Source organism: Molossus molossus, unplaced genomic scaffold, assembly GCF_014108415.1.
Source record: "Molossus molossus isolate mMolMol1 unplaced genomic scaffold, mMolMol1.p scaffold_m16_p_4, whole genome shotgun sequence".
Classification (NCBI taxonomy): domain Eukaryota; kingdom Metazoa; phylum Chordata; class Mammalia; order Chiroptera; family Molossidae; genus Molossus; species Molossus molossus.
Window position 1 is genome coordinate 120,856,484 of NW_023425377.1, and position 27,922 is coordinate 120,884,405.

General features: G+C 38.8%; 1 protein-coding gene across 14 annotated transcripts in view; it reads right to left on the bottom strand.

The window, feature by feature from the left end:
• LARP1B (La ribonucleoprotein 1B) overlaps window positions 1–27,922 on the bottom strand; it is a 103,342-nt gene that overhangs the window by 71,246 nt on the left and 4,174 nt on the right. For all 14 annotated transcript variants that reach the window (XR_004956449.1, XR_004956450.1, XM_036240568.1 and 11 more), the window contains 8 exons: window positions 21,726–21,784; window positions 20,990–21,049; window positions 18,338–18,512; window positions 13,682–13,822; window positions 10,037–10,180; window positions 9,630–9,795; window positions 7,654–7,798; window positions 377–551 (listed from right to left, as the gene is read on the bottom strand). Coding sequence is in view for 12 of the 14 variants with exons in the window: in XM_036240568.1 (XP_036096461.1) it covers window positions 377–551; window positions 7,654–7,798; window positions 9,630–9,795; window positions 10,037–10,180; window positions 13,682–13,822; window positions 18,338–18,512; window positions 20,990–21,031 (988 nt within the window). In the remaining 2 variants the exon portion in view is untranslated. Of the gene's footprint in view, window positions 1–376; window positions 552–7,653; window positions 7,799–9,629; window positions 9,796–10,036; window positions 10,181–13,681; window positions 13,823–18,337; window positions 18,513–20,989; window positions 21,050–21,725; window positions 21,785–27,922 lie in introns of those variants that run through there.

Below are 27,922 nucleotides of genomic sequence, written 5' to 3' on the forward strand. Positions count from 1 at the left end.
TTAAAGGAAATCTACCCCACTCTTGAGTATAGGCTTTTAAGATAATTCCAATCCTACTGGACTATTCCAAGTTTACAAAGGGAAAACTGGCACAATATATCTATAATCATTTGGTAAAACTAAAAGAAGATAGGTACAACTTCCACACATGACAAAGTACACAAATAATTTAAGAACAGAGCAGAGCTTCACTCGTAATTCTTAAATCTCTAATTTATAGCTCTGTGTGGGAGGCAATATAAAACAAATTTAGAGCATCAAAAGTCATTTAGTTATCTTCATTCTCCTACTGAATCTAAATAAACTTTAAAAAGATAGTTAAATCGCACCAAAAAACCCACTGCCACGCTGTCCGTGCTAGAAGAAAAGCTGTTACCTGTGTGTGAGTAAAAGGCCTGGCCGGGCACAAACTCTGGGCAGTCAATCAGTTGAGAGAAGTCTGTCTGTGGCACCCTATGTGGAGGAGGGCCTGGAATTGGCCATTTTTCTGGTTCTATCTTTTTTCTCATTTTCTCATCCACAATTTCCACTTCTGTGCTATCTTTCAGTGCCTATAAACAGAAATTTTGAGCTATTAAACAACTTTAATTTGAAAATTTTATTTGCACACCCTTACTTCCAATGACCTAAATATTCTAAAAATTACTCCTATTTCATAGGTGAGGACACTAAGGCTCAAAGCAATAAAGTACAGCAGTCCCCCCTCTATCTGAGACTTCGCTTTCTGCCATTTTCACTACCTGTAGTCAACTGTGGTCCAAAAATATTAAATAAAAAATTCCAGGAATGAACAATTCATAAATTTTAAATTACATATAGTTCTGAGTAGCATGATGAGATCTCACACTAGATGTGAATTGTGCCTTTGTCCAGCATATGCACCCTATTAGTCACTTAGTAGCCATCTGCAATATCAGATCCACTATTACAGTGCTTGTTGCAAGTCATCCTTATTTGCTTAATAATGGAAACAAAGCACAAGAGTACTGCCTGGCTGGTGTGGCTTAGTGGACTGACCATAGTCCCATGGACTGAGAGGTCCCAGTTCAATTCCCAGTCAGGGCACATGCCTGGGTTGCTGGCTCAATCCCCAGTGGGGGTGGGGGGGGGCATACAGGAGGCAGCCAATCGACGTTTCTCTCTCACATCAATGTTTCTCTCCCTTCCTTTGTCTCTCTCAGCCCGACCAGTGTGGCTCAGTGGTTGAGCATTGACCCATGCACCAGGTGGTCACCGGTTCGATTCCCAGTCAGGGCACATGCACAGGTTGTGGGGCCAATCCCCAGTGGGGGGCATGCAGGAGGCGGCCAGTCAACGTTCTCTCTCATTGATGTATCTCTCTCTCCCTCTCTCTTCCTCCTCTCTAAAATCAATAAAGAAAACAACCAACCAAGAGTAGTGATGCTGGCAATTCAAAAATGCCAAAGAGAAACCATAAAGTAATTCCTTAAAGTGAAAAGGTATGCATGTATAAGAAAAAACACAGCAAATACAACATACATGGTATGGTACTAACTGCAGTTTCAGGCATCCACTGGGGATCCTGGACCATATCCCCAGAAAAAAGGGGGGACTATGCTAAGTTGATAAAGAACACAGATTTAGTATGACTTAATAACAGGACTCATATAATTTATCTGTCCACCAGTAAAAGTCTTAGCCACTAGACTAGGCTATGGGGTTTCTCAAAAATAAATGTGTCCTGGCCAGTGTTGCTCAGTGGTTAGAGGGTCATCCTGTGCATGAAAGGGTTGCAAGTTCGATACCCAGTCAAGGGCACATACCTGGGTTGCATGCTTGATCCGGGGCTTGTGCCGGAGGCAACCAAGCGATGTCTCTCTCTTTCATTGATGTTTCCCTCTCTCTTCCCCCCTCCCCCACTCTAATGAAAAGCAGAAAAATATCCTTGGGTAAGGATTAAAAATAATAAAAATAATAATAATAATAATAATAATGTTCACAACAGTAAATCACAGACTCACACTGAAAAGAACTCCAGCCCTGGCCGGTTTGGCTCAGTGGTTAGAGCATCGGCCTGCGGTCCAGAGAGACCCGGGTTCGGTTCCCACTAAGGGCACGTACTTCGGTTGCAGTTTGTCCCCGGCCCTGGTTGGTCGTGCGGTGGCAGCCACTCGATGTGTCCCTTCACGTCGATGTTTCTCTCTCTCTGTCTCTTCCTCTCTCTCCCTCCCACTCTATCTTGTACAAAAAATGGAAAAATGTCCTCGGGTGAGGATAAAAAAAAAAGAACTCCATATTTATCAACAGAAGTATGAAAAAATAAATTGAGCTGTGTTAATATAATGGAATACTACACAAAAATATAAACAATGGCTACACACCAACAGTGGATAAACCTAACAAATGATGAGCAAATGTCAGATGTAAAGAGTACAAATAATTGTTTATGTGAAGTTTCAAAAGCAGGTGAGGGAGAGCTTTGAAAAGCAATTCTCTTTGAGGACAACAGTGGTCCTGACTAGGAGGGGGCACGAGGGAGCTTTCTGGGATGTTGAAAATGTTCCATATCTTAATCGAGGTGGAAGTTACACAGGTATATACATAGCAAGAGTCATCTGTAATTTTAGATTTCTAACATATATACTGTATAAATTATGCCTCAATTTAAAGAAAAAAATACTTGGGGAGAAAAAGCTCCAAGTTCTTTATATATAGTTACTGAATGCTATTCCAAAACATGCTATGTTTAAAAAAGGAAGGGCAATATAACAGTGTATGCAATACAGTATAAACTACCTTCAGAGGGATACACAAAATAGAAGTAACACTGACTGTTACCAAGGAAGTTAGTTTAACTAGTTTACTACTGGTGAAAGATGGGACATTTTCACTACATACCCTTTTTAAAGAAAATTTATTCCCTATTGGAAAAAAATTAATAAGAAAATAAAAAGAACAGAAAGTAGAATAGTCATAATTCAGACCATGTAATAATCATGCACATATCACACACAAAATTAATAAAAGCAATGAGACAAAACAAGAATTAGACCTTTTTTATTAAAACCAAACCTTGGTTATCCTGAACTAAACAATGAGTTCTAGTCTACACTCAATATTTCTGAGTACTGAGGTTTTTTTACAGGTTAGCTATTATTTTGTTCCTTTTCTTAATTATACCTAGTATTATGCTTAACTACCACTGCTAGAATACATAGATGTTATATCCCCAGTTCCTGGTCCTATGGCTGGAATTAAGAGAAATTCTTACATATGCAAAGACCAACACATAAGAGAGCAGCACATTATCTAAGGAAACACAGGTCAGCTAATTTGGAAATTAAGGTTTCAGATGAGAGCAGCAGGCAGAGTTCTAAAGACTCAACAGATATTATATTTGTTACTCCTCTATGTCCTCATACTCTATGGTAGCTTAAGTATTACATGCCCTATTTTATTTTATTATCTTTCAATATGTTATTGACTTTAGACACAGAGGAAGGGAAGGGGAAGAGAGAGAAACATCAACTGGTTGTCTCCCTTACGTGCCAACTCAAAACCTGGGAATGTGCCCTGACTGGGAATCAAACCAGCGACCTTTGGATGCCTGGAACAACGCTCAACCGACTGAGCCACACCAGCCAGGGCTATGTGCTCCATTTTAACAATGAGAAAATTATAGCATAAAGAGGTTAAGTAACTTGAATGTTTATACAGTTGATTGCTACAGAGCTGGGATCAACTGGATGTAACAAAAAAAGAAAGACAGAAAATAGCTCTCAGTAGTGGAGCACGAATCAAGAATGCAGTAAACTGGAGCTACCATATGACCCAGCAATTCCACTTTTGGGTATATTCCCAAAGGAAATAGAAATAGGACCCGAGAGAGATATATGCACTTTTATTTTTATTGTAGCATTATTTATAGTAAAAAGGTATGGAAACAACCTCAGTGCTCACCAGCAGACGAATAAATTTTTAAAATGTGATATGCATACACAACAAAATATTATCTAGCCAAGAGAAAGAATATTCTGCTTTTTGTGACAACATGGACAGACCCTAAGTACATTAAGTGAGATAAGTCTGACAGAGATTAAGCACTACATGATGACCACTTATATGTGGAATCCCAAAAAGTCAAACTCAAAAAAAAGAGTAAATGGTGATTGCCAAAGTGTGGGAGAGACGAGACTGAAGTGGTTTCAGGGTACACACTTGCAACAGGTACTAAATAAGCCACAGAGAGCTAATGCGCAGTACAATGGCTATAAGTGACAACATCATACTATAATTACGTGATATAATAAATACCACTACAAGAGCAATCATTATCACAAAATATATATGTCAACGTAAAAAAAAAAAAAGAAAAAGGTAAAGATAATGTAGTAACTTAAACAGGAAAGGAGTAAACAGTTTTAATAAGTTTGTCTACGTAGACAAATTCAACCAGGACAAATATAGGTACCAGCTAAAGTATATTTTGCTTCTTTTGATAGTTTTTTTCAAGTAAGTAAACACTTGCCCTTGCCAGTTCAGCTCGGCAGTTAGAGTGTCCACCTGTGGACCAAAGGGTCTTGGGTTCGATTCCTGGTCAAGAGCACGTACCTGGGTTGCAGGTTTGATTCCTAACCCCAGTTGGGGTCGTGCAGGAGGCAAACAGTCAATGTGTCTCACACCGATGTTTCTCTCTCTCTCTCCTCTCCCCCCTCCCCCCGTCCCTTCCACTCTATCTAAAAATCAAAGGAAAAAATATATCCTTGGGTGAGGATTAACAAAACAACAAACAAAAAAGAAAGTAAACACTTAAGGATACTCAAATATATATAGGAACTAGCTGATAGAAATGAAATGGTAAAAAGAGTAATTACTAGGAAGACATCCTGGAATTAACAGTAATAAGACTAACAATAATAGCAAATACTTATTTAGAGCTTCCAGGGTCTACCAGATACTGTCATTACACATTGCATCCTCATGACAACACTATGAAGTATGTATTGTTACAATTTCCACTTTACAGAAGTCACACAACACTGACCAAGGTCAGAAAGCTACAAGTATATATATTCAGATTTCCAAGTCCATGCTCTTTATCAACGTGTATATATTGCAAAGCCTAATAAAGCCTTACCTTTGTAACAGAAAAAGGACCCCTTTCACACTGTAGCAAATGGAGGTGCATACAGAATGTTAAGTGAATGCAGGCCTATGCTGTTCTAACTCACTATGCTTATGTTTCTACATTTTAAAGTGGTATTATTTCTTTCTTTCTTTCTTTTTTTTTTTTTTGGTGATTTGTGCCCCTGGCGGGAACCGAACCCAGGACTTTCTGGTCCTCAGGCCGACACTCGACCGCTGAGCCAAACTGGCCAGGGCGTATTATTTCTTACTGTATCATCAGTTACTACGTAAAAAATGCTGAACAGAACAGTAACACAAAAGTTCTCTCTTTTTTTTTTTTATCCTCACCCGAGGACATTTTTCCATTTTTTGTACAGACAGAGTGGGAGGGAGAGAGAGGAAGAGAGAGAGAGGGAAACATTGATGTGAAAGGGACACATCGAGTGGCTGCCACCCGCACGACCAACCAGGGCCGGGGACAAACTGCAACCGAGGTACGTGCCCTTAGCGGGAACCGAACCCGGGTCTCTCCGGACTGCAGGCCGACGCTCCAACCGCTGAGCCAAACTGGCCAGGGCAAAAGTTCTCTTAAATATTCCTTCCCTACTGCTGTAAATTCGGAAAATTTTTTATCTGAAAATTGTGCGTGAGGACTTAATGGGAATAAGAACAGACCAAAAAAGTATACAATTATATTACAACCAGGTTCCTACAGAAGAGTGGGGGAAATTGTAACAACTTGAGAATGATGGCTGAGCAGGATCTTTGCTATAGCACTGACAATGGCAGTAGCTAATACACTCATTCTAGCCCCGGCCAATGGGGCTCAGCTGGTTGGAACATAGTCCTATATACCAAAAGGTCAGAGGTTCAATCCCCAGTCAGGGCACATACCTAGGCTGTAGGTCGGCCAGGGAGTGTATGAGAGGCAACCAATCGATGTTTCTCTCTCTCTCTTGCCCTGCCCTTCACCTTTCTAATATCAATAAATATATCCTCAGGTGAGGATTAAAAAACAAATTATACAGGAGAAAAAAAAAAAAAAACACTCATTCTACTCTGACCATATAATTATTTTGCTCCCAAACTAAACATTGTAGAAAAACACTAAATTTTCTTCAAATTACAGTATACAGAAACTATTCTGTAAACAAATGCAATAATGACATTGCTTAAAGTTTTTTTCATAAAACAAGAACTCATTATCTATCAACAAATAACAAGTCACTAGTTTATAGTGTTTTAAAAACCTGTACTTTCCTATAACCAGTTTTTAAAGCATAGAGCATGTGTGCTCAAAAACATTTGCTAAAGCCCTGGCCGGTTGCCTCAGCAGTTAGAGCGTCGGCCCGCGGACCAGAGAGTTCCAGGTTCGGTTCCCACTAAGGGCACATACCTCAGTTGCAGTTTGTCGCCAACCCTGACTAGGGTTGTGTGGGTGGCAACCAGTCGATGTGTCTCTCTCACATTGATATTTCTCTCTCTCACTTCCTCCTTCTCTCCCTCCCACTCTGTCTGAAGATGAATGCAAAAATATCCTCGAGTGAGGATAAAAAAAAAATTTGCTAAAGAAGTCTGTTAAGAAAATGAAAAGATAAATCAAACACTGGGAAAAAGTATCGGTAAAATACACATAAAAGATTTGTAGCCAGAATAAAAAACTATTTCAATTCTATTATTTAAAAACAAAAACAAAAAACCACTCCAATACAAATAGACAAAAGATTTGATGAGATATTTCAATAAATAAGGTACACCAATGGCAAATAAATACATAAAAAGATGCTCAAAATTATTAGTCATTAGGGAAATGCAAATTAAAACCATAGTGAGAAACCACTATTATTAAAAAAAAAACTGACCATACCTAGTGCTGATGAAGTCATGGAGCAAGTGAAACCCTCCTATGAAATGGGAGTGCAAAATGGTCAAATCCACTTTGGACAACAGGTTGACAATTTTTCTTTTTTTAATTTATTGATTTTAGAGAGACGGAGGGAGAAAAGAAGGGAGAGGGGGGTGAGAGAGAAGAGGGGAAGGAGGGAGAGAGAGAAGCACTGATTTTGTTGTTCCACTTATTTATGCCATAATTGGTTGCTTCTTGTATGTGTCTTTGATCAGAGATCAAACCCACAATCTTGGCTTATCAGGACAATGCTCTAACCAACTGAGCTACCTGGCCAGAGCAGGTTGGCAATTTCTTATAATACAGATACACTTAACCACACATTCAAGCAATCACAATCATCAATATTACCCACTAGAAATGAAAACATATGTCCACACAAAGACCTTTATGCTTTGCTCATAATCTCTAAAAACTGGTAACAATCTAAATGTCTATAAATAAGTGAATGGATAAACTGTGGTACTGTGGAATTAGTCAACAATAAGAAAGAACAAACTACTGACACATGCAACAACATGAGTCAAGCCTCAAGCAACTACTGATGTTTTCGCTTTTCCCTAAAAATTTTAATAGAATTTATTTTTTACAGCAGTTTTAGATTCAAGCATAAACAGAAAGTGCATTCTGTCTTATCTGTTTTGTAAATGTATAATTACCTCTAGAATGAGATTAAGGTTTGTAGTGAGAGCCTGAACACGGTGGAAACCAGCAATCAGGGAAATGGGCAAGAAACCTTGTTCATCCATCTTTCTCCTAAGAAAGAAGTCCCGTTCCAAATTTTCTATACTGAAGTAATATTCACTAAAAAGAGAAATAAGGAAATAAATATAAACTTCATCCATTTATTCAACAGAAAATAAAAATATCTCGTTTATAATATCAGCTGCTAAAACTATTTTAATAACATTATATAAATTTATACAACACAGGGCAAATAGAAGAAATAATAGAACTTATATGTGGAATCTAGAGAACAATATAAATGAACAAACAAATCAGAAACAGGCCGCCCAGTGTGGCTCAGTGGTTGAGTATCAACCCATGCATCAAGAGGTCACCGGTTCGATTCCCAGGCAGGTCACATATCTGGGTTGTGGGCCTGATCCCCACTTAGGAGCATGCAGGAGGCAGCCAATTGATGTTCTCTCTCATTGATGTTTCTATCTCTCCCTCCCTCTCTAAAATCAATAAAGAAAACAAAAACAAAAAAAGGAAAACACAGACTCAGAGATACAAAGAACAGATTGATGGTTCTCAGAGGGGAGGGTGATTGGGGGACTGTGTATAAAAGGTGAAGTGACTGAGAAGTACAGATTAATAGTTGCAAAACTGGAAGTCATGGGGATGTAAACTATAGAACAGGGAATAATATTGCAGTAACTGGGTTTGGTGCCAGGTGGGTAGTGGAAATATCAGGGGAACACTTTGTAACGTATATGACTGGTTAACTACTATAATGTACACCTGAAACTAATACAAAATAATACTGCATGTAAATTGTAATTGAAATAAATAACAGCAAAATCCTACTGAGTTAATAATTCCTCTTATACATAAGTAGAAATTTAGAATACTAATTATTTTCCAAAAAGCTAATAGTAACTTCTGTTTAGATCACATTTACCTAAGTATAAAACTAGCATTTTACTTTAAAAGTTCACTAATATTTTGTTTTTAGTCCTCACACGAGGACATTTTTCCATTGATATTTAAATAGAGTGGGAGGGAGGGAGGAAGGGAGACACATGGACTTGTTGCCTCCCACATGACCCAGACCAGGGATGGGGATGGAACCAAGGACCCTTCTGTTTAATGCTACTTTCCAACCACTGAACAAAACCACACTGATTTTTAAATGAGTCAATTTAGTAAAAATTTTCATTACAAAGCTACTATTACTTGCTTCATTTAAATACCAAATAACAAAAGCTAAACATATGTCAACAGACTGCCTTCCGATTTTTTCCCATCACTGAAAAGAATGGTATATTGGAAGCATTCTTTATCAAGTTTACAGAGTAGATTACAGTTTGTTCTGTTTTCTGAATTGACAGGGTCGGCACTGTTTAATACTTCTGAACCCTATAATCAGCACAATGCTTAGTAAAAACTTAGTAAATACATGGGCACAGGTGTACACACAATTATATATTTAAACGATACAAGATCTCCCCCTTTCTTTGATGGACAGATCTATAAATGACATTAAGAATGAACAGTAGCCCAGCCGGTGTGGCTCAGTGGTTGAGCATTGACCCATGCACCAAGAGGTCACTGGTTTGATTCCCAGTCAGGGCACTTGCCCAAGTTGTGAGCCAAATCCCCCGTGGAAGACATGCAGGAGGCGGCCAATCGATGTTCTCTTTCATCGATGTTTCTATTCCTCTCTCCCTCTCCCTTCCTCTATCTCTAAAATCAATAAAGAAAAAATATGTATATCCCTTAAAAAAAAAATGAACAGCAAATAGCTCTACAAAGAATATCTATGACATCATGAAGTACACAGGGGGAAAGTACAGAAAAAGGTTAGACAACATAGAAATGTGTTAGAACATATTTGCTATCAGTGATGTTCAAGTTTGCTATTGCAACAGATTTTATCATTCCATCTGCTTACATCTGATCAACTTACATTTGGCGCTTAATATACTCTTTAAGCAATGCTTCTTCCACAGGATATACCTGTACTCCTGTACCATCATCGTAGTAATACATCATACTGGTATTAAGTTCGGTCTGAAATGGCTGATCAGTCCTTTCACCGTGTTCTCGATAACCATATGAATAATCAAAGTTCACTTAATATGAATAAAGAAAAAGAAAGGTGGTCACAAATTATTTTAAAAACAAACAAAAAAATAGTTACTGTAAAGGAAAATCCAAAGTAGAGTATTTTGAGGGATAACAAATATAAAACAATCTGTATTACCAGACAGATAAATTAGTTAAATATGAGAGGGTGGGAAAAACTAAGGTTGAGGGCTTGCACACATTTTTCAAAGTTCATCTAATTTAAAAAACAAAAAGGTCACGTCATACATCGAGCATTTCCTCTGCCTCTTCCTCTTCCCCGCCCTCGGCCTCTTCCTCGGCCTCGAGAGGAACCTCGGATGTTACCACCTTCGCTTCTCACACTGGAGACTTCATCTTGGTCATCTCTCTTCTCTCTATCACGTCTCCAACCTTTTTAAAATAAAATATTTTTTATACATTCCAATTTTCAGCTATGAATAACATGATTATCTTTATGAAAACATGGTAACCACCCCTCCCAACTTGGTAACTAGTTATTAGTAACCAGGCAATCTTAAGATAGATACAAACTTAAAGAGATCCCACAGAAATTTATCAAAATGTCTCTGGCATAAAAGAGAGCCCATAAAATAGAAATTCTATCAAGTAAAAGTAACATGAAAAAGATGAAGTTCTTTGCTAAGATTGTACTGTCAAAGAATCAAGAAGTTCCAACACGACTGAGTTTACACTATATAAAACTCCTAAAAATACTTATTTTCACAAAATGTTTAAGGAAAGGGTGTTTCTATTTAAGTAAAAGGCATTTCTCTTAAAGCAAAAAGGAAATAGCCCTGACCAGTTGGTTTAGCAATTACACCAACAGCCTGTAGACCCAAGGGTCATGGGTTCCATTCCTGATCAAGGGCATGTACCTGGGTTGCAGATTCAATCTCTGGCCCCAGGGCTGTGCAGGAGGCAACCAAACGATGTGGACACCTCAATGTTTCTCTCTCTCTCTCTCTCTCCCCCTCCCTCCCTCCCTTCCTCCCTCCCTCCCTCCCACTCTATCTAAAAAGAAAAAGGAAATAGCCCTGGCTGGTTTGAGTGACAGCCCTCAGAACAAAGGGTCTCACGTTCCATTCCAGTCAAGGAAACATATCTGGGTCGCAGGTTCAATCCCTGGCCCCAGTCAGGGCTCTGCGGGAGGCAATCAATTCATGTGTTTCCCTCACATGGATGTTTCTCTCTTTCTAAAAACCAATGGAAAAATATCCTCAAGTAAGGATTAACAAAATAAACAAACAAATAGAAAGAAAAAAGGAAATGAAAATACAAAACATACTGGGAGAAGAATTCTGCAACACAATATACAAATTATATCCAGAATATACAGGCCTCATACAAAGCTCTTATGCACAAATGCACACACAATGTGTTTCTCTCATGGGAAAATGGCTAAAAGACAGGTGGGGCAAACTAGAAAATGTAAATAAACAAGAAATACAGAAAATAGTGCTCAGGCTCATTGACGATGAGAAATGCAAATACAGACAATGAAAGAGCATCTCATCTGTCCACTCTAACATTTTATGGTCCTGCAATATCAATTGTGGACCAAGATAGTATGACAGAACATTTGCATACTGCTAGTGAGATAAAAAATAGACACATCCTCTTTCAAAAAACATGTTGGAATAATTAGTAATCTGAAAGTACATATACCCTAGAGATCAGGGTTTTTCGACATTGGCAATACTGACATTTTGAGTCAGATAACTAGTGTGGGGGGGATGTCCTGAGACACGGTAGGATGTTCAGCATCATCCACGGCCTCCACCTACTAGATTCCAGTAGCACTCACTCACCTCAACACTCCCCCCTCCCACTGTCTGAAAACCAGTTACCTCCAGACAGTGCCTAATGTCCCCTTGGGAGTAAAAAATAAACTGCTCCCACTGAAGAATCACTGACCTAGATCCTGGAATTCCTCACAATAATACAGTGTTTTTCCCCAAATATTTCTGCCTGAACCACAATAAGACTTTTTTTTTTTAATTAACCCTTACCTGTGTATTGATCCTAGAGAGAGAGGAAGGGAGAGGGGAGAGGAATGGGGAGAGAAGGAGGGAGAGAGACAGAGAAAGACAAACGTCAACTGGTTGCGACGTGACTGGACATTGAACCCGCGACCTTTCTGGTGTACGGGACAATGACCCAGGCCACCGAGCACCCAGCCAGGGACATAGCAAGCCTATTTTTTATGTTACAACATAGTATGCAAGCAAAAAAAAAATTTTTTTATCTTCATCCGAGGACATTTTTCCATTTTTTGTTCAGACTGAGTGGGAGGGGGAGAGAGAGAGAAACATCGACGTGAAAGGGACACATCAAGTGCCTGCCACCTGCACGACCCAACCAGGGCCGGGGACAAACTGCAACCGAGGTACATGCCCTTAGCGGGAACCGAACCCAGGTGTCTCTGGACCGCAGGCCGACGCTCTAAGCGCTGAGCAAAACCGGCCAAGGTGCAAAATATTTTGTGATCTAAACACAATTGTCATAAAAAATATTTACTGGGTGAAGTACTCTAGTCTTTCAATTTTTTGACACACTTGATCATGACCCAAATCACCAATTTCATAAAGCATCGTATGGGTTGCGGTCTGAAGAAATTACCCTAGAGAACCTCTTGTACACGTTTACTAGACAATATGCATAAAAATGTCCATGGCAGAACTTTAATATCAAAAATTGGGTAACAGTCAAAATGTCCACATGCTCAGGTTATGGGCCCGATCCCCCGTGGGGGGCATGCAGGAGGTGGTCAATCAATTCTCTCTCTCATTGATGTCTTTATCTCTCTCCCTCTTCCTTCCTCTCTCTCTAAAATTAACAAAGAAAAATTATTTTTTTAAAAAAGAGTCCACGCCCTGGCCGATTTGGCTCAGTGGTTAGAGTGTGGGCCTGTGGTCCGGAGAGACCCAGGTTTGGTTCCTGCTAGGGGCATGTACCTTGGTTGCAGTTTGTCCCCGGCCCTGGTTGGGTCATGCAGGTGGGAACCACTCGATGTGTCCCTATCACATCGATGTTTCTCTCTCTCTCTCTCTCTCCCTCCCACTCTGAACAAAAAATGGAAAAGTATCCTCGGGTGAGAATGGATAAATAAATAAATAAATAGAGTCCACAAGTCCATTCTGATAATAATGGGGAGTTGTTTTTTATAGTGTAATACCAACTAATAAATATAGAAGGAATAATACAGTAAGAAAAAAAATCAGTATTTGCAACTATCCTGGTAACAACCGATGAAAACTAAAGCTCATGTGAAAAGTCTTAGATTCCCACATCTCAAAGTCTTGCCCCACTAATAACATTAATTACCAAGGAGAAAAGAGTACTCTTGTAATATAGGAGCCTGGAGTACATAAACTTAATCAAGTGCTCAAAGTCAGTATCACCAGTAAGATAATCCAAGATCATGTGCGGCTCCATACGGATGCTCTGAGAAGAAAACCATTTAACTTTCGCAGTATTCCTGTCCAAACTCATAAACCAACCCAACCACGAGGAAACACCTGAAAACCCAAAATGAGGTGTATCTGTCCTGCAGTCCTCAGAAAAAAAAAAATCAGTCATGAAAGACGAAAGCAAAGGAACTATTCCAGACTAATGGAAACTAAAGATAAAAGAAAACGAAAAGCAATGTGTAGTCCAGATCAGATCCCAGAAAAGAGCAGGAAGACTGTAATGGACTGTATTAGAAAAATCTGCCTGTGGATAGTCACACTGGATTACTGTTCTTACAATATAGACTCTGAAGGTATTCAGGGTTGAAGAGAAACAATGTCTGCAACTTACTCTAAAATAGTTTATACTATACATGGCTATTAAAATAATAAGCAGTAAGACAAAGTTCTTGAGTCATTTTTCTCTCAGAGTGTAACTTACTTCGTGTATCATTTCTCCTACTGTTATGTGATGATTTGTTTGTTTCAGGTTGACATCTTGAGCTGTTCCGGGATCCTGGTCTTTCTTGACTATCTGGTCTTACATCATTTAAGTGGAGTGGTACCCACTTGTGCTTATTAGCTTGAAGAAAACACAATAAAATCATTTAATGACACGGGGAGGGAGGAGGGGGAGACAGACCAAGAAACTTACATGCATGTATGTGTAACCAATGGACATAGACAACAATGCTGGGGGCGGGGGCAGAATAGGGAGGGAGGTGTCTAGGCGGAAAAAGGAGAAAAAATATAATTTAATGAAAACGCATAATTGCAAATAAAGTTTTGTAATTTTGAAAGGACTCTTGAGATATCACCTCACACCTGTCATAATAGCTATCATCAATAAGTCAACAAGTGCCGGTGAGGACGTGGAGAAAAAGGAAACCCTCGTGCACTGTTGGTGGAATGCAGACTGGTGCAGCCACTGTGGAAAGCAGTATGGCGTTACCACAAAAAATTTAAAATGGAACTAAATGCCTTATGACTCAGCAATTCCAATTCTGGGAATTTATCCAAGGAAACCCAAAACACTAATTCAAAAGAATATATATACCCCATGTTCACTGCAGCATTTTTTACAATAGCCAAGATTTGGAAGCAGCCCAAGTGTCCATCAGTAGATGAGAGGATAAAAAAGCTATGGTACATATACACAGTGGAGTACTACGCAGCTGTAAGAAAGATCTCTTATCCTTTGAGACTACATGGAGGGACCTGGAAAGTATCATCCAAAAAATTAAAAATTGAACTTCCATTTGACCCAGTGATTCCACTTCCAGCAATATACCCTAAGAAGCCTGAAACACCAATCAGAAAGAATATATGTACCCCCATGTTCATAGCAGCACTATTTACAATAGCTAAGATCTGGAAACAGCCCAAGTGTCCATCAGTAGATGAATGGATAAAAAAGCAGTGGTACATATACACAATGGCGTACTGCACAGCTGTAAGAAAGAAAGATCTCTTATCCTTTGAGACTACATGGAGGGACCTGGAAAGTATCATCCTAAGTGAAACAAGCAAAACAGAGAAAAACAAGTTTCACATGATCTCACTTATTTGCGGAATATAATGAACATAACAGTCTGAGGAATGGAGTAGTCCCAGAGACGTGGAAGTGGGGTACAGACTGACAGTCCCCAGAAGGGGTGGGGGGTGGGGGAGAGATAAACCACAGAACTTATATGCATGTGTGCATGAACAGTGGACATGGACAACAAACTGGGGACAGGGCAGGGAGGGCGGGAAAGGGGGGAATCAGTGGGGGAAAAAGGAGAAACATCTGTAACAAAAATTAATTAATAAAAATAAATAAATAAAATGCAAAAAAAAAAAAAGCTGTGGTACATTTTACACAATGGAATATTACTCTGCTGTAAATAGAAAGAAAATTTTACCCATTGCGACAGCACGGATGGACCTGGAGAACATTGTTAGTGAAATAAGCCAGTAAGAGAAAGGCAAGTACCATAAAATTTCACTCATGTGGAACTCAATGAACAAACTAAACTAAAATAGTAAAATAGAGACAGACTCATAGATAGAGAGCAGGCAGACAGCTCTGGTGGTGGTGATAAGGAAGTGTTGGGGGTGGTGTTGGAGGGATTGAGCAAAAAAAAAAAAGACAGCATACATGGACAAAAGCATGATGTCTGCGGGGGGTGGGTGGAGGAGGGCATAGAGGGGATAGATGGTGATGAAAAAATAAAATAAAAAATTTTAAAAATAACTCTAAATTTTAATTAAATGAAACTTAATTTGTCCTTAAAGGGATTATCTGTAGAGCACCAAAATAATTTTCTTCTTACACGGTTCCTTAATAAAGTATTTTGTGCAAATAGTATTTCTAAAAATTAAGTGAAAAGCCAGTGATGAAGTATCATTGGAATTATTTTGCTTTTAAGTAAAATGCTCATTCTTCTGTTTAAGTCTGATGGATAAAGTATTAAAAAATAATATGTGTGCACACTACTCCCATCTAGTACTTGATTCTTAGGCTTGAGAATGGGGTATTCCTGATAAAACATTATAAGGTACACACTGGAAAGCCTGGCTAGTGATTCAAAAAAGTTTAGTTTCAAATCACTATCTAAAATACTGACTTATCTAGCATTGCTACTAATAAAACAGTTTCAGTATAAAATGTGTCTAACTGTATTTGATAAATCTTTTTAAAGTTACTACGCACATTTTCCTAACTTCTTAAGAGATACAAGCAATCTAACTTGTCTTCTTGACTAAAAGACTGTGTGATTGTTATGATGTAATTCTCAAGATTACCTATTCGTGGATTTCAGAGTTAGGGTTCCAAAGTGTTCAGTCTTCTGCCCAATACATTTTTTTTTCTTTTTACTAAACAAAAGGACTCATGAGCAAAGGAAACACTGCTAAGGTAATCAAGGGAAAGAAAGTATTAGTGGGCAACTACATTTGCCATAAAAATATTAGAGAGCAACTTTCTTTGCCCTCTCTGATTTCCTTTAAATCCTGCAACATATGGACAGATGAGAAAAAGAGAATATGAAATAATCTAAAGTACTTTAAAGACTATAAATTATATCAAGAAATTCTTTGGCGTAAACAAGACTTTCGTTTGAAGATAAAAATATGTGCACTAAGGAGAGTCAATTCATAACTTGAGTATATAAATCACTCTAACTATAAACACCTGGATTTTAGTGTTGGCTGATAATTTTAATTGAAGCAATTAACAAGGAAGACTAATCTTAGGGCAGGATGACAGATCTGCCATCTGTATGAATTCTAGACAGGCAAAAAAGACCATTATGGCCGTGGCTAGTTTGGCTCAGTGGTTAGAGTGTCGGCCTGTGGTCCAGAGAGACCCGGGTTCGGTTCCCGCTAAGGGCATGTACTTCGGTTGCAGTTTGTCCCCAGCCCTGGTTGGTTGTGCAGGTGGCAGCCACTCGATGTGTCCCTTTCACGTCGATGTTTCTCTTTCTCTCTTCCTCTCTCTCCCTCCCGCTCTGTCTGAACAAAAAAATGGAAAAATGTCCTCGGATTAGGATAAAAACAAAAAAAAGCCCATTATGTGTCTAAGAAGCATGAAAAATGTTTAAACTGGGGAAATTTTTTTCTAGTAACCACATGGTTGTCCTGTTGGTACCACTTTTGAGCAATAAGCCTTGGCTCATTGTTCCAAGTGAGCCTAATGCTCACCCTGCAGCTAATGATTAGATAATCATTAAAATAAAAATCAAAGAAGTGCTCAATACATGATAGATTGCTGCTTCCATTACTAAAGAAGTTGGCTAGCTCCTACATTATGAAATGTCCCCTCTCATGCCTTACAATCTCCACGAATTAAAATGGTGCCGCATTTCCCCATGGAAATCAAAATGCCAATTCTAACTTTGAACCCTGCATAATGTGGACTGTGCCTACCTCTCCAGGAGCATCTCCTGCCACTCTCTCCAATGTTCGCCTCGCCTCAGCTACTAACCTTCTGACAGCTGAACATTTTTTTCTGCCTGCCCAGCGGTGTGAAGTGAGCATCCTCCCATGGACTGGAAGGTCCAGGTTCAATTCCCATGCAGGGCGTAAGCCAGGGTTGTGGGCCCGACCCCAGTGGGAGGCATGCAGGAGGCAGCTTGATCAATGTTTTTCTCTCAGATCAATGTTTCTATTTCTCTCTCCCTTCCTCTCTCTCTAAAAAAAATACATTTATATGCCCTGGCCAGTTTGGCTCAGTGGCTGAGCGTCGGCCTGCGGACCAGAGAGTCCAGGGTTCGGTTCCCGCTAGGGGCACGTACCACCAAAACAAACAAACAAACAAACAACATTTACACACACACACCCACAGATATAGATATATAATTTATTTCTGCCAAAAGGCCCCTGCAGACACTTTTCCCTAGGCTCAGAACACTGATGAGTATATGGTTTCACAAAGCAGTTAAATCATACTGTGACACATGAAATATTTTGAAAAGAATATGGAAAAGGATGTAAAGAGTATTTCTTTTTTTCAAACTGTAATTTAATGAAGGCATGCTATGAGTAAAGAAAGCTGGCCAAAGTTGTTCCCACTTTTCTCTTAGAAAAACACTTTCTCAGAACTCACTGAAAGACAAGCAACTGTTCCGATGCAGATTTTAACAGTTATCACTCCCTGGCCAGAGTGGCTCAGTTGGCTGGAGCGTCATCTGTGGTGGCAGGTTCAGTTCCCAGTCAGGGCACACATGAGTTCTATCCCAGTCTGGGTGCGTGTGAGAGGCAGCCAATCATGTTTCTCATTAATTTCTTTTCCCCTCTCTCTCTCTCCCCCTTCCTCTCTCCAAACCCAATAATGAATAAACGAATAATAGTTATTATACAACTTTCCAGTCATATATCCACACTCATCTCTATAAGTGGAGCTTCATTTCATTCTTACATAAATAACAAGTCAAAAAAAGGAAAGCCTAATAGTTCAGAAATGAATGTTACAAAAACCACTGCAGACGGCATACTGAAGAAACCCAAAAATACCCACTGGACCCCTGGTGATTACCTGGAATCAATTAAGTACAATTATTCCTTACTACAACTTTCTTCCAGAAAATAAAACTAAAACGAACATATTTGAACTAACCTTTCTTTCGTTGATTACTTGACTGAGCTTCATCCTCACTGACATTTTCACCAGGACCATCTAATTTTGTTTCCCGGCTTTCTTTGCTCTCACTGTTACTTCTCTTTTCAAATTTGTCTTCTCTTTCTTTTTTATTTTGTAGCTTCTTATTTCCTTGGTTGATGACACTCTGACACTGCAAAAAGAATTTCTGAATGAAATAATTTTTACTAATATATCCAAAAATCTGTGGTAATATACCTTACCTATATATTGCAAAACAAATACCAACTTCTAAAAAATAAAAAATTATTTTTCACAAGATACTGTTAAGATACAATAACTAAGATCTGGAAACAGCCCAAGTGTCCATCAGTAGATGAATGGATAAAAAAGCTGTGGTACATATACACAATGGAGTAGTACGCAGCTGTAAGAAAGAAAGATCTCTTATCCTTTGAGACTACATGGAGGGACCTGGAAAGTATCATCCTAAGTGAAACAAGCCAAACAGAGAAAGACAAGTTTCATATGATCTCACTTATTTGTGGATAATGAACATAACAGTCTGAGGAATGGAGTAGTCCCAGAGACGTGGAAGTGGGGTACAGAATGACAATCCCCAGAAGAGGGGTGGTGTTGGGGGAGAGATAAACCACAGAACTTATATGCACGTATGCATGAACAGTGGACATGGACAACAAACTGGGGAAAGGGCAGGGAGGGAGGGGGAGGGGGGAATCAGTGGGGGGAAAAAGGAGAAACATCTGTAACAAAAATTAATTAATAAAAAAAAAAGATACTGTTAAGAGAAAAGTCAAGCCACAGCCTGGGAGAAAATATTTTCTAAGTATTTGATAAAGAACTTGTATCTTGCCCAGCCGGTGTGGCTCAGTGGACTAAGCATCGCCCCATGGACTGAGAGGTCCAGGTTCAATTCCTGGTCAGGGCACATGCCCAGGGGGTTGCAGGCTCCATCCCCAGTAGGGGGCGCCGCTAGACGTTTCTCTCTCACATCGATGTTGTCCATCTCTCTCCCCTCCTTCCTCTATCTCTAGAAAAAAAACAAGAATAAACTGTTTCGTGTACTCACAACTGTAAATCTACTTTTGCCCCACCCTGTATAATGAACTCTCAAAATACAATAATGAGAAAACACTTCAATTTCTAAGAAATGAACTAGAGTTGAACAACTGCTTCATTAAAAAATACTCTGATGGTGAATGCACATGAAAAGGTGCTTGACATCATGTCAGAGAAATGCAAATTGAAACTACAATGTGATACGACCACAAACCTACCATGATGACTAAAATTAAAAGTGACCAGAGTCTTAGTTGGTATGTGGAATAACTAGAATTCTCATACACTGACAGTAGGAATAAAAAGTTTGGTAGTTTCTTGAAAAGCTAAACAAATAGCTACCATACAATGTGGCCATTCCACTCCTAGGTATTTACCCAAGAAAAATGAATGTATATATCCTTGCCAAATTTCACACACAAATGTTAATATAACAGCTTTATTTTTACAAGCCAAAAAATAAGTAGAATCAACATAAATGTCCATCAATAGGTGAATGGACAAACAGCGTTACGGCTATACAATACTCCTACTCAGCAGTAAGAAATGAACTACAGATACACATAACACAAATAAATCTTAAAGTAATTAAGCTGAATAAGCCCCCCCCCCCCGCCCCCGAAAAAAAACCAAGCATACTGTATGACTCCACTTCCAGGCATGCCTGGGACGATGGAAGGATGACAGGGAGAATGACAAAGGTGCGGGAGAAAACTTTTAGGGTAATGGTCAAGTCCATTATCTTGATTGCAGTGATGGTTCCACAGGTTTATATAGGTCAAAACTTATCAAATAGTCCACTTTGTAGTTCATTATATGCTACTTACATACCACTTAAGCTGTTTAATATATATTATCTACAACTACATACTGCACAAGTTACAAATAGCAATGTGAACAGTATCAGATGAAAACATGTATAATCACATATGCTATTACTCTAAAAATCCCCTTGATAAAATATCTCAGAAACATCTTTTGGAGCTTCTTCCATCGTTAAAATTAAATTAAAATTCTATTCATTGAACACTTCTTGATGTGATAGATATGTGTGTGTGTGTGTGTATATATATATCATATGCGTGTATATATAGTGTATATATACACACATAGCACTTCAACATATATTGGAAATATTATAAATCAGAAAAAAACAAACAGCATAAATTCTGAAACAAAATTGGCTTTAATTAGACACATTATATTAAAGTGGGCAAAACTGTCTGGCCGGTTTAGCTCAGCAGTTAGAGCATCAGCCCATGGACAGAAGAGTCCCAAGTTCAATTCTAGTCAAGGGCACGAAGCTCGGTTGTGGCTTGGTCCCTGGCCCTGGTCTGGGTCATGCAGGAAGCAACCAATCGATGTCTCTCTTACATCGATGTTTCTCTCTCTCCCCAACCCCAACCCATGCTATCTGAAGATAAATAGAAAAAAAGCATCCTCAGGTGAGGATTTAAAATAAATAAAATAAAATGCAGGCACTTTTTTATGTGATTCTTTAAATTTGCAGTAAAATAAATTCTGCATGTTGAAATAAGAATCTTTTCCCTATATATAGATATATAAAGAAAGCCTTAAAACAATACTCACTTCAGTGTTCACTAATTCACTTGGTGTTGGCCAATTTGCCATATCGCTGAAATCACTAGCCTAAGAAGTAATAAATAAGAGTTATGTCTGCAAATTAGAAATTTTAAATATAAAAAATAGTTTCTAAAAGTGGAATCAATTGTAAAAATCACCTACATTCAACTCTGCCCAGTTTAGTTCAGGTTAGAGCATTGGCCCTCGGACCAAAGGGTCACAGGTTCGATTTCCAGTCAAGGGTATGTACCTGGCTTGCAAGTTTGATCCCCGGCCCCAGTCAGGGTTGTGCAGGAGGCTACCAATAGATGCGTGTCTCTCTCACATCGATGTTTGTTTCTCTCTCTCCCACCCTCCCTCCCTCCCCTTCCACTTTCTGTAAAAATCAATGGGAAAATATCCTCAGGTGAGGATTAACAACAATAAAAAAAATTGCTATATATCATATATATACACGCAGGCTGTTTGCCAAGTTAATCCAAAGGTATGTCCAAAACAAGAGAACGCTGAAACAAGAATGGCTTGGTCTTATTATGTAACTTCTAGTACTGTTTCATGGCACGGACCCAATTGATATCAACAGGATAACAGAGGCATATGGGAGTCTGCATAAATGCTGGTATATTAACTTTAAATCACCACCAATAATACAACTAGAAGAAAAATACACAATAATCTAAGAACACAATGCTTTTCAAAATTAATATAGAATAGTTAAGAACTACTTCATGTAAAGACATACCTTGTTGGATTTCTTTGTCTTGAGTTTTCCTGCTTTTATAATTTTTGGGGAACTGAGCTCTAAAAAAAAAAATACATAGAATTGTTTTTACAACCACTTCATTAAATATATTTAACAAAGTAACTCTCTTGTATCTCAGCCACCAACATGCCATGCAGACAGAGAGACCCAGAAGCTTCTAGGCCACGTGAGCCATGGCCAGGGCTCCCGACCGGCTCTGTAATCCTGCAGGCAAGCACCAGCAGCACCTGGGAGGCCGTGGTAATGCTGGTAGCTTGCATCATCACAGGATCAACTTCAAAAAATATCACTCAGGCTCCTTTGGGAAAGTTGATGTGAGGCATAACCAGAGCTTCTGCCCAACTGTCAACCTTGATAAACTGGACCTTGGTCAGTGAGCAGACACAGGTAAATGCTGCCAAAAACAAGACTGGAGCAGCTCCTATCACTGACGTGGTGCGATCGGGCTACTGCAAAGTTCTGGGGAAGGGAGAGCTCCCAACGAGCCTGTCACTGTGAAGGCCAAACTGTTCAGCACAAGAGCTGAGGAGAACATTAAGGGTGTTAGGTGGAGGCCTGTGTCCTGGCAGCTTGAAGCCACTTGGAGGGAGGTTCATTCAATGCTCAGAAGTGCTTTTGAAGAAAAAACAAAGTAACTATTACAACACAGACTTCAGTAAGTCAGTGTAGTCATTTTTTCCAACAAAATCCAAAGAAAGTTCTGAGACTCAAATTTCTAACAAGAAATCAACTACATTTCAAAGGTAAGTTCAAACTGATCTTCAATGTTCAAAGCGAGAAGTGAAAATATTAACCGTTTAAAAATTATAACATGTTCCAATTTAGTAAGTTAGTAGCTCAATTCCCAATTTGATACATTTTTTCTATAAGATTAATACACGTCCATTAAAGAGCATCCACAAGATAAGTCAGAAGACTTCGAACTATATGTCCCTGAAAACATACAGGTTTGGACAGGGTGGAGGGCATGGGGAAGAGGATGTCAATGGGGAAAAAAAGGAGAAACATCTGTAACAAAATTAAATTAATAAAAAAAAAAAGAAAACAGCCCTGGCCAGTTTGGCTCAGCGGTTAGAGCATCGGCCTGCGGTCCAGAGAGACCCGGGTTTGGTTCCTGCTAAGGGCACGTACTTCGGTTGCAGTTTGTCCCCGGCCCTGGTTGGTTGTGCGGGTGGCAGCCACTCGATGTGTCCCTTCACGTCGATGTTTCTCTCTCTCTCTCCCTTCCTCTCTCTCCCTCCCACTCTATCTGTACAAAAAATGGAAAAATATCCTCGGGTGAGGATAAAAAACAACAACATACAAGTTTGGCAACTATAATAAATTAATCCACAGAAAATAGGCCTCTGTAAAAGTTTGTATAAGACTATCATAGAATCACCATTTATCCTTAACTTGAATAACAGTGATTGACAATAATATATATATTATACTGTGTCTCCAAATGAAGTTTTAGTTTTACACTGTCTTTTAGATTGCTTCATTGCTTAGCAAGATAACCAGATGGCAATGTCATCTAGCTAAATATGATAAAAGTAAACATTAAACAATGGAATAAACTTGGGATCTGCATCTACAGTAAATACAATAATTCAGCAAAATATGAATCTCCCAAATCATAGCAATGACCAATTCACAGAACAAAACAGTATTTGAGTTCAAAGCCAGAAGCAAATTTAAGATACAAATGGTGCCTGGCCAGTGTGGCTCAGTGGCTGAGCATTGACCCATGTACCAAGAGGTCGCCAGTTCGATTTTTAGTCAGGGCATATGCCCAAGTTGTGGGCCAAATCCCCAGGGGAGAGCATGCAGGAGGCGGCCAACTGATGTTCTCTCTCATCTATGTTTCTCTCTCTCCCCCTCTCCCTTCCTCTCTAAAATCAATAAAGAAAAAAGATACAAATGGTCCCTAACTTGTAATAGTTCGACTATTTTTCTACTTTTTCTTGGTGCAAAAGCGATAAAAATTTAGTAGAATCGTACTTCCAATTTTGAATATTGATATTTTCCCAGGTTAGTGATATACCATACAATACTTACAATGCCAGGCAGTGAATTGCAGCTCCTAGCCCACCACTCAATTACAATACTCTACAGTGCAATATTAAATGCACTTTTTTTTTTAAATCTGCCACCTTTTTTTGTTAATCTGTACCTCAGAATATTTTTTCCATTGTTTTTTCTTTTTGAGAGAAATTGGGAGGGAGGGAGGGAGGGAGAAACATTGATGTGGGAGACACATCGATTGGTTGCCTCCCATACGCCCCCACCAGGCTGGAGATCGAACCTGCATCCTAGGAATTTGCCCTTAACTGGGAATTGAACCCCAGACTATTTGGTGCTTGAGCCGATATCTATCCACTGAGCCACATCAGCCAATGATTAAATGCATTTTCAACTTAGCTATATTTTCAACTTACAATTGGTATTTGTACATACGACCATCTGACTTATCAAATAAAGAGGAATGAAGGACAAAGGATAAAGATGTTACCAGAAATGAGCATTGAATATTGTAATAATTCTATTTTTAAAGTAGACTAGTGAATATACAGGTATTGGTTTTATTCTTCTTTATACTTTAGGTACACATATATATGTGCATGTGTGGACAGTGTAAATGTGCGTAAGCATAAAATATTTCATTAAGAGCCCTGGCCGGTTTGGCTCAGCAGTTGAAGCGTTGGCCTGAGGTCCAGAGAGACCCGGGTTCGGTTCCCGCTAGGGGCACGTGCATCGGTTGCAGTTTGTCCCTGGCCCTGTTTGGGGTCATGCGGGTGGCAACCACTTGATGTGTCTCTCTCATGCTGATGTTTCTCTCTCCCTCTCGCTCTAATTGAAGATGATTGCAAAAGTGTCCTCAGGTAAGGATAAAAAAAAAATATTTCAATAAGAAAAATTAGATATGCCCTAGCCAATCTTGCTCAGTGGTTAGCGCATCGGCCAGGAGACCAATGAGTCTCAGGTTCCATTCCAGTCAAGAGCATGTACCTTGGCTGCAGTTCATCCCTGGCTCTAGGAGGCAACCAGTCAGTGAGTCTCTATCTCACATCGATGTTTCTCTCTCTCTCCATCGCTCTCTATCTGAAGATGAAGAAAAAAATATCATTGGTTAAGAATAAAAAAAAGAAAAAGAAAGAAAGAAAAGAAAAATTAGATACAGTACTAAAAAAAAAAAAATTGAACAAGTAGGACAAAAAAGGGGATAGGAAAAAAATCTCATTTAATAAAGAATATTTATCTGAACATTATCTAGAATTTCACTGAAGCATGTTTATTTTAAGAAAGTTATATAGTACAGAACATTTGAAGAACTTTTCCCAGTAAAATGAAAATATGTCCCAAAATATGGCTAAGTAAATTAAGTGCCTGGTAGTTAACAAAATACATCCTATACAAACTATTTGATATAATGAAAAGTAATAAGGAACAGGCCACACAAATTTATATGCCTTTATTACAAATAAATTCGACATTAGATAATCACCAAATTAAAGTCACACATTAAACATAAAAATTATTCTGGCCCCATAAAAACGAAAGTAATCTTTTAAATTTTAATACTAAATGATACAATTAAGTTAAGAAACTGGAGAAAAAAATATTTGAATGTGACAGAGTTAATCTTTCTATTGATTTAAAAATCAATATGGCCCAGCTAGAGTGGCTCAGTTGGCTGAGTGGAGTCCTGTGCACAGACAGGGTGCTGGTTAGATTTCCGGTCAGGGCACAGACAGAAGGCAACCAATTGATGTTTCTCTCTCACATCGATGTGTCTCTCTCTGTCTCTCGCTCGCTCGCTCCACTCTATCTCTCTCAGCATGCCCTCGGGTGAGGATTTTTTTAAAAAATCAGTAAGATTCCATACTCTAGACACCGATTATAACCTCTAGCTAAAAGTATGTAAAGAAGCTATGGAGGAAGGATCTTGACCTTAACTTCTTCACATTTTTAGAAATAAAAGGAAACAAGATTTTTATTTCAGTCAATTCTTTTGGACTCAAAAAGTTAGGATTTTGTTTAAATTTTAATTTCTCAACTTTAATTCTTCAGCAAATCTTAATGGGGAAATTTTTACATTTAACTCTGTGATGTCTCTAATGCTGCATTTTATTTTATATTTATTTATTTATTTATATCCTCACCCGAGGACATCCTTGCATTTGTCTTCAGATAGAGCGGGAGGGAGAGAGGGGGGAAGAGAGAGAAACATCGATGTGAGAGAGACACATGGAGTGGTCGCCAACCACATGACCCCAACCAGCGCCAGGGGCAAACTGCAACAGTTCCCTAGTGGGAACCGAACTCGAGACTCTCTGGTCCGCGTGCCAACGCTCTAACTGCTGAGCCAAATTGGCCAGGACTAATGCTGCATTTTATTGATGGAATATCTTTATGTATACATTGTAATTGGAATGTTTATGTATATTTTTTCTTTACCAAAATTTAATCTCACCACAAAGGATGTGATAAATTATGTTGGCCAATGTGGTTGGATACTCTGGGATAGGAAATAGAGTGATTTAGTAACATTGGTTACTAAATAGCCCTTTGAGTTAATTTACTTTTCCAAGAGAAAGATTTTCCTAAAACATTCCCGTTTCAAAGTCCCAATTTCTCCCATGGAAACAATAAATTTTCTAATTTATAAGTCTAGAAAAAGAATTGAACTTGCAAAGCCAGCATTTCCCCCCCCTTTTTGGGAAGCTAACTGTCCACAAAAAAAACAAGTGCACTGATAATAAATGCAAACTAAAACAAAACAGCTCTGCCAGTTGGGCTCAGCAGTTAGAGTCGTCAGCCCGTGCACCGAAGGGTCTCGGGTTTGATTCCTGGTCAATGGTACATACCCGCGTTGCAGGTTCGATCCCTGGCTCCAGTGGGGGTTGTGCGGGAGGAAACCAACCAATGTGTCTGTCTCACATGGATGTTCTCTCTCTCTCCCATTCTAAAAATCAATGGAAAAATATCCTTGGGGCAGAGCTGGTGTGGATTGAGCATTGTCCCATATACTCAGATGTCCTGGTTTGATTCCTGGTTGGGGCACATGCCCGGGTTGTGGGCTCAATCCCCAGTAGTTCACATCAATGTTTCTATTTCTCCCTTTCCCTCCCTCCCTCCCTCTCACAAAAAAAAAAAAAAAAAAAAAAAATCAATAAAAACATTTTTAAAAACTTATAAAAACAGGAAAATATCCTCAGGTGAGGCTTAACCAAAAAAAAAAAAAACTAAGATATTGGCAAGAGTGTATGGTAATATAATCTTTCAAGGATAGTGTCACTTAAAATATATACACCATTTTTTAAAATATGTTTTTATTGATTTTTTTTTTTTAAATATTGATGTGAGAGAGAAACATCAATTGGCTGCCTTCTGCACGTCCCTCAATAGGGATCAAGCCCACAACCTAGGCATGTGCCCTGACTGGGAATAAACTGAGACCTCTCAATTCACTGAGCCACAGCAGCCGGGCTCCAATATCTTTCAAGTATTATTCTTTAACCTTGAAAATCTATAAGGAAATAATTCTAAATTGATAAGGAAAGAAATTTCATTTTAGGAGCTTGGATACAGAAAACAAAAACTGTAACATAACTGACAATTTTACTCACTTTCATTTTCATGACCAGCAAAGCTTTATTTTAAAAAATGCATTGGCAGCCCTGGCCATTGTGGCTCAGATGGTTGGAGCAGTGTCCTGTACACCAAAAGGTTCGATTCCAGTTCAGGGCACATACCCAGGTTTCTGATTGGATCCCCAGTTGGGATGTGTGTGGGAGGCAATCAATTGATGTTTCTCCTTCACACTGATGTTCTCTCTCTCCCTCTTTCCCTTCCTCTCTAAAGTAAAAAAAAAAAAATTAAATGCATTGGCAATTAGCAACATTTCACATGATTTTATTATACATATTTAAGACAGAAATCTAGCAAAATGTTATTCTGCTATAATAAGTGCTTTAAAAAAACTTTTTAAAAAAATCTTAATTCTCATACTCTAAAATGGGAGTATCTATCTGTACAGTCACTTTATTTCTTTTTCTTTTTTCCTTTTTTTTTATTTTTTATTTATTTATTTATTTATTTATTTATTTATTTATTTTTTTATCATCCTCACCCGAGGACATTTTTCCATTTTTTGTTCTGGTAGAGTGGGAGGAAGAGAGAGGAAGAGAGAG